General features: G+C 41.2%; 2 protein-coding genes across 2 annotated transcripts; both read left to right on the top strand.

The window, feature by feature from the left end:
* Window positions 1-233: 233 nt before the first annotated feature.
* Window positions 234-1052, top strand: LOC137278920 (forkhead box protein E4-like). Its single transcript, XM_067811419.1, has one exon. The coding sequence runs from the start codon at window positions 312-314 to the stop codon at window positions 1050-1052; it is 741 nt and encodes a 246-aa protein (XP_067667520.1). The 5' UTR covers window positions 234-311.
* A 4912-nt stretch (window positions 1053-5964) lies between these two features.
* LOC137276908 (forkhead box protein E1-like) lies at window positions 5965-7041 on the top strand. The gene has a single exon (XM_067808557.1). The coding sequence runs from the start codon at window positions 5965-5967 to the stop codon at window positions 7039-7041; it is 1077 nt and encodes a 358-aa protein (XP_067664658.1).
* Window positions 7042-8252: the final 1211 nt, after the last annotated feature.

The raw sequence follows: 8252 nt of genomic DNA, 5'->3' as shown, positions 1-8252 counted from the left end.
GCGTAATGGGGGAGGTCGCCATGCAGCGCGAGACACCAATGTACACGGTGCCGCAAACATTTACGACAGCGGAGTCCACAGCGCCTCTTGGGACGCCAAAGAGAACAGACGACATATTTCTTAGATACACAGACCGAGAAGAGATTGACTCGCCTGGCGGAGACCTCCTGCCGTCCCCGAACCAGTGCACAGCCAAGGACGGTGATGATGATGTACACATTGGTAATGTCCCAGAAACGTCAACTCAGGCGGAGCAGAAACGACAGTTTTCCAACAAGAAACCTCCCTATTCCTATGTGGCTCTCATCACCATGGCCATCGAGAGTTCCACTACAGGCATGATGACTCTCAACGACATCTACGACTACATCATCAAGAGATTTCCCTACTACCAAGACAACCAACGGAGATGGCAGAACTCCATCAGACACAACCTCTCACTCAATGATTGTTTCGTCAAGGTTCCCCGACCTCCAGGGAAACCAGGCAAGGGTAATCTTTGGGCTCTGCATCCATCTTGTGGGGACATGTTCGGTAACGGCAGTTTCCTTCGTCGTTCCAAACGTTTCAAGTCAGGTCACAAACAACGACAAGACGAAGCGCTGATTCAACGGTTCACAGCATATGGAAAGCTTGGACTTTACGGGGGTCAGTCCCCCTACGCAGGTTTTAGTCCCCTGAGTCGTTCCCCCTTACCCCAGGCACTGGGTCAGACACACCAAACACACACAACGACCAGGACTGACCCTGGTGTCTGGACCATGGGATCACATTCACTCTTCTCTCCACCAGGCAGCTACTACAACGCTAGCAGCGTCAACAGTTCACTGACCGGTTCCCCTCTTTCCAGTTCTCCAACGGGATACCAAACGGCCTACAAGGCACAGGTGCCCTATGTCCAGTCGGGAAGCCCGCCTCTGCCAGGGACATACCTGCCAGAATCACCGAACTCCAGTGCTGTTCAGAATTTGTATAATTATTCCTATCCTCAGATCTATCAAACTTTCACGGGGGCTTCTGTGAATATACATTCATATGGGATGTCGAAGTGAATATCTTTGTTGACAATGTTTCATCAACAATATCAACAGTAGTGCTATGAACATTGCTTGTAATTGATGAAAACGATGTGCAGGTATGATCACACCTCGCCCGGGAGACACTGACTTGTGTCTATGTATCTTATCACGAGTGACCTGAATGCCATATGTACTCGTCCATATGTTGATAGACGTTCTCTAATGATTCATACATATGATACGTTCCAAAATAAACTAGTTTATCAGAAATGGTCTTTTCTTGGCGAGTCATGTAACTTGATAAAGATGGGTGAAACCGTCTTCGATGTGGCCATGTCACTTTGTTCAGTGAGGTATAGCACACTGTTTAGCCTGTAACTACATCGATTCTCCATTCTCAAAAACAACATGTCAAGTTGGAAACACAGAAACTCATTATACACAATTCGGAACATAAACCGACGGAGACATTATCGTCTTGCATATACATTACATTGTTTAGAAGAAGTGTAGGATATTATATTTTCATTCGAAAGGCACGTGAACAATTATTATACACTCTGCCCATCATCAAACGTAAAATAAACTTGTGTCAATGGAAACAGGCATAGATAATCACTGCTTGGTTTTCATGTAGACTTATACTAATCTACGTGTTGCTGTGGGAGGGTGTCCACGAGGAAATCAGAAACCTTTACTGTATGCTTGAGCCAACAAGAAACAAACACTTGGCAAACATAGGCAGATTTCAATATGAAATACACTTACTTCGTCTTACTTTGATGTTTAAATGTAACAATTCATTTCAATTTTTGATAAAGCCTGAATAAGCAAATGTGTTGAAGACTGTAGTCAGTGATGTCAACCACTTGACTGGATTCTGGAGGAACGGCCGACATTTTTTCTGGATGAGCAAGTTTCCGCCAGTAAGTTGGTACCTGAAGATCAGTTCAGTTTCATCCAGCTAGTTCAAATGTAAATTGAATTTGTGCGACGTACGATTAGAAGATAACCTCAGTTCGGGTGTAATTTCCCCTGAAGAAGGCTTGACTAAAGGGCTAGTTTCAGCGTTGAATGTTTCCTGGGACAACATCATTTTGTTATTTTCCAAACATGTTTCCACTTAACAACACTGATAGACAGTGTACACTGGTCACGACACATCACTTGCAACTATCGTACACTGTACGTGCACCTTCTCATCCTTGCCTCTGTGAAATTCATGGGGCAAATGTCAATTATAGCCGATAATAATTTGGAGCTTTATGCAGCTGCAATAATAACAACACATATACGTTTGAACAGGAACCTTCAAGCAAACTGTTTGAGGCATTCTCTTTTCCTTCATCTTTGCTAAACTCAGACAACGACGATGATGGAGATTTTAGTTCTTGCGGTACCTCAAGAACAAACAGGCAGTTTTCACAATTACTACATGGGTTTCATCGCCATGTCAGTCAAATCTTTCATCATGACACGGAATAAGGGAGAGAATCTGCCGAAGTGACACCTGGCGATTATTAGGTGGATACCCCTAGCTGAGTCAATATTTGCAGAAGACATTAGTTCGCAACAATGGGCCTGCTGTGACTGGTCACTTGTGCTTGACCGGCTTACACTATTCTAGCTATCGCGAAACTATGAGTGACGTTCGTCTTACAATTCTTCAGTCCTTAAGTCTAAAATATGCGACCAGCCATTCTTTCCTGGGATGTCAGTGCTTTGGGGTCAGTGTCATCAAGAGCTAGTCCAGTGACATATTTAGATAGAACATGATTACATAAAACATTCATGGTAATATGTAACATTGATTACATTAGTGGTAATATGTAACACAGAAATCTAAAATAGACGATAAATTATTTTTAATGTTTCCAGAAGGAAATGGAATAAAGTCATATTTTATATACTTCAATGACAGTTAGACCATGTCGTCCTAATCTGCACTAATTCAGTGACAAGCCATGGATATTTCAGAACTACCAATACATCATGTTAAATGGCATTCAAACTCTGGATATTGTCTCCTTCAGGTATTACAACACATCAGTTGTGGGATGCCCATAGAATTATGGCATATGAGATGCATAATCAACTAATTCAAGTTCCTTGAATGTCTTCCAAACACTGTCTTCGTAGTTTCCCCGATTCGTGTTACGTAGATATTTTTTCTGATGATAAGAAGAATACGAATCTAATGATTCGGTGCGTGTGCTGCTATGTATGGGTCATGACAAAAACAAATTATTCAGAATATGTCATTAGAATATGCTTATGTTGGGTACAGGTGAACATGTACATAAAAATCTAAGTGGCGATGTCGATATTTGGCACAGATCTCTTCACAGTTGATGCATATATGTGAAATTAGAAACCAAATCATGTTCATTTAAAGTCTGCTTTTTTGCTTCTTATAATTCAGTTGTGAAAATGGGATGACACTCAACAATGAGCTGCAATTACGTTTGATTCGTTAAAATGTCTCACTGTAGTAAAGTTCTCCAGATTTGTCTGTGATCGTTCAAGAACCTTTCAAAGTCAGGCCACTGGCCTTTTAGCTCACCCCGTAAACAGTCCCATTCATGGTACATCCGACTTCAAGAAACATTTCCACGGGATGTAAACAAATTACATGGTGCCGTCGCGTTTCTTATTACATTGATTCTCATATAAGACGACAGAAAGCAGGTGTACTGTAATCCATTTAAAAAGCATTCGTCAGAAGCGGATGAACAAAAGGACGGCGGTGCAACTGACGGTAAATTAGGAAGCGTAACTAAACAGTAACTGCATCAATATTGTACTTGCTGTAAAAAACAGTAATAATCTGTATTTGATAAAACAAAAAGGGTTTTATGTCCAAGGACCTTCGAATCTTAATCCACTTTCTTATAAATCCTGTTACTTGTTCGGGTACATCAAAGCATGTGCTGTTTATTTGACATGTTCACGAACAACTCTTTGATTGTAAACCACAGTGTAATGAAGAGAGAGCGTTAGACGTCGTCGTTTGTCACTGTTACCACAATATTTCAACAACTGCTCGTCCACTTCACCCAATACCTGTACCACAATCAGGTGTGAAATTATGCATATATGTGCGCTAAAAGATGTAATCTATATTTTAGAAAATATCTGGTAAATGATAGAATTATAATGATTTTTCATTACTGCATGTAATTCTATCTCCAAACTTAGATTACTTGGTTATTAAAAAATGAATAAAATAAACCTCTCGAAAAAGGAATGCCAATTTAACTAATATTTTACATATGTGCGAAAAGCGGAACTGAAAAAATCCGATTCTTGTATACACTTGCAGGAGCAGTTTCCTAGTTTGCACAGTCTCATTGTTAGGTAAAGTGGTCGACATTTAGTTGGAAGAACTGCTGACAGTGATTAGATGTTGTTTCTATAATGATCGATACTGACAACCCGAGAACTGTGATTTTGTATGTTTATTGTGCTGTCAATAAGTGTAGAAATAACTCATTGCACGAGTCATTAAGGCTGGCCGGTACGATTACTTGTGTCATCTTTAATGAACATGTCACATGAGTATCCTCTGAGTATTTCCCCATTGTCTACGTTCAGTCTATACACTCTTCATGCATGTAATGAATACAGATACACAAACAGATTCAATAGAACATAAGAAATATCTGTCAACATTCAGTTAACCGCTACAAAACAAAATATGTTGTGACAAATTGAAAACAAATGAGCAACACCTATATCAGTTAGTACAAATACGTGCCGTTTTAGTTATTCATGACAATCTTGCACATTTCTCAGGTGTATGTATGTTGTATGTATGAATGTTTACAGGATGCTGATGCCACTCGGCTTCTGTAGCAGATTGGATGATACTTCGGTCATAACTGATACTGCTCTATTCTCAAGTCAGTAAGCGTTCGAACTCTTTGAAAGAAGCAGTATGACTACATCATTATTTCCAGGGCCAGTGGCGTTCCCAACTTGTCATGGTTATTTCAGCATGGGGTCTTTCCCTTACAACACCAATATATGACGTAACTAACAGTCTGTCACCCTGAGTACGTTCAAGCATGTAGTCGTCACTCATTTTATGTACAAACTTTGACAACAAGTGAGGTCTACTTAGTACTTCACTCATGGTGGTCTGTGGTGCAACCTTTTTAGCATTTATGATACGGATATTTCAGTATACAGAAAGATTGCAATATGATACACGGAGAAGACTGATGTGGATCTGAATATACATGTGGACATATTTTAATATGTTGAAATCTATCATTTCCCGTTTTACCCTCGGATAAAACTTTATGATTTAGATAGATTTGTTAAAATGTCGTTTGTTTAACAACGGGGTTATGACATCAATGTTGACTTTAGCTGTAGAAGCTGACATGTACATGTTAACCCTCAGGCTAACGGAACCCTATGGATACGGGTTTAACTACATCACTGGATAATGGACCTTTAATCCTTTCTCTAAATGTGTACATAGGTAATTAGAAGTGTTGCATAGTGGTCAAAGTTCTATTGACGAGAAAGACACCGAGTGCAAGTGATATTTTATTCGGCTTATTACTTTTGGGGGGAATGGCCCGATAAAGAAATATTTATCTGAAACATTTAAGAATTTGGTAGCTAGGCATTTCACATAGCATCAAACGTCAGGCCAGTGTTTACGCTATCAATGCAAATCGTGTCTAAACACGTAGGCGGGACTTCTGTTCACAAGTAGCCAATAGCATCCACACAACACTTATACTGGCCGGACCTCCTGTAATTCCCGGCGGTACAATTTACCCAACAATAGAGTCGCTCTCTGGGAACAAATTGGAATTGTAAGATGTTTTCTTTGGGGATTATTACAGGGATATATACTCCCCGGACCAATCTTAAGGTATAGTCTCACTGGTGCTCGCTTACAGTATACAGACTTTACTGAAAATACAAAATGTTGTTTAATCCAACCACGTTTCAGCATGGAGGTGCTGTTACTGACCCATCAACGGCTATGACGATGGCATCGCCATATGCAACACAACTCCACCCTACTTCCCCCAAGTTTGGTGTACGTGAACCTGACGTCAGGCCTGAACTCTCTCCTATTGACACGAGGGATCCTCTTCAACAACAACATTCTCCAGACAACGACCACATCACTTTGCCATCGCCATCTTCCTCCTTGAGCTCCGACAACGATAGGGAGGAAGACACAAGTGTAGTCGCTGTCTCAGGAACGTCAACTCTGTCCCAGCAAACAAGACAGTTTTCCAACAAGAAACCTCCCTATTCCTATGTGGCTCTCATCACCATGGCCATCGAGAGTTCCACTACAGGCATGATGACTCTCAACGACATCTACAACTACATCATCAAGAGATTTCCCTACTACCAAGACAACCAACGGAGATGGCAGAACTCCATCAGACACAACCTCTCACTCAATGATTGTTTCGTCAAGGTTCCCCGACCTCCAGGGAAACCAGGCAAGGGTAATTTGTGGGCTCTGCATCCATCTTGTGGGGACATGTTCGGTAACGGCAGTTTCCTTCGTCGTTCCAAACGTTTCAAATCGGCACAAAAGCAACGTCGTGATGATTCTCCATTCCATCCTGCCAGTTCTTATGGACAGTTACTCGGATTGTATGGGGGTCCATCTCCTTACACAGGTTTCAGCCCCATCAGTCTCGGCTCCTTGTCACAAGGACTTACCCAGACACACCCTTACAGCACATCGAGCAAGCCTGATTCCAGTCCTTGGCTTATGGGATCTCCTACAGCCTACTCTCCATCAGCCAGCTACTACAACGCCAGCAGCATCAACAGCTCACTGACCGGCTCCCCTCTCTCCAGCTCTCCCACGGGAAGCTCGTCCCTGAGTGGTGCGTATATGCCTCAAGCTTCATCGTCCAGCTTTGAGAGGTCTATAAATCCTTATGATTCTCTGTACCAACGAATGCAGCATTCACATCCCAGTGCTACAAAGTCCAATCAACCTTTGGGAAACCAATACACTAACTTTATGTAACACTTGTGATATAGTATCAAAGTATACAATTACGCAAACCACAGTGCTGCTGAGAGTGTTCCAACTGGGAGTGGAAGCTCTGATTGTAAGAATGCAAACAATGCTTGGTTTCAAGGCACAATATGGATGTCTGTCTTGTCTAAATTACAGGTGGGTGGACGCTTGTAACCATGCTTTGTATTGTGCATGCATTCTTGCATATTAATTTAAATTTGAATAAAACTTGTGTGAATATGCTACATTTCTTTCTGTTGATATCACCATTGTCTGAAGGACAACTATGCCATTGAATACAAATGAATTTACATCATATCAACGATAAAACAACATAGCATAAGCGCAGACCACACCTTGATGTCGAGCTACAGGTGCTTAAGACATAGTAGTGCAAAATGAATATGGTGGTCAAGAGAATTTCACAGTGTGCGTAGGAAGCTCAAGATTTACTTTCCTTGGTTCAGCATTTCTAATAATAACGTCAGTGTTGGTTTAACAAGCCTGCCATTCCGGTTGCAAATGCGCTATGGTCAGCTTACATCAGCGTAAGACGTGGACCGGCGATACCAGTTTCAGTACGTTACACATCTAACCAGACCAGTAAAGACTCTTGTCCGCTTGAACACTGTCAGGTACCTACGACTCCTAGCTGTGGGTAAAACTGTATGGACATTAACTCTTCAGTCAAAGAACAGGAGGGGAGTATATCTATATACCACTCCAAAAGTAGGGGATATTGGATTTATAAGATTGATGAAGCTAAGGGGGAAACAGATGATGAAGAGAAATTAAGGGAAAATGTTTCATCTTTATTCATATATATTGCTTTTTCTCGTAGTCATTATCATTGGCTTGTGGCATGCTCGCAAAATGACATATACCATACGTTTTCGTACTGTATAATTTTGGTTAATCGGGACATCCAGCCCATGTCACCCCATGGAAAGATCAACTTAGAATTTTACCAGCGAGTATTTAAATGGAGTCTACAAAGCATCAATGAAACTGTAAGTTTGTTGTTGCTAAAGCAACAATTCTCTAGGCGTTAGAATGTTTTGTTTGGTTTCCTTGGCTTTGGAATGATATACGGTAGGACAATGGAGATAAATTACGGTTACGGTTCCTATCGTCTTCTTAAAAATATAGGTTGAACATTATGTTGAAATTATTCTGCCCCGATCAGATCGGAGTATCTTGAGTAAATTCCGTTGTGG

The sequence above is a fragment of the Haliotis asinina genome, chromosome 3 (genome assembly GCF_037392515.1).
Source record: "Haliotis asinina isolate JCU_RB_2024 chromosome 3, JCU_Hal_asi_v2, whole genome shotgun sequence".
Lineage (NCBI taxonomy): Eukaryota > Metazoa > Mollusca > Gastropoda > Lepetellida > Haliotidae > Haliotis > Haliotis asinina.
The sequence above is the reverse complement of the archived record's forward strand: the minus strand, read 5'-3'. Positions and strand labels throughout refer to the sequence as shown.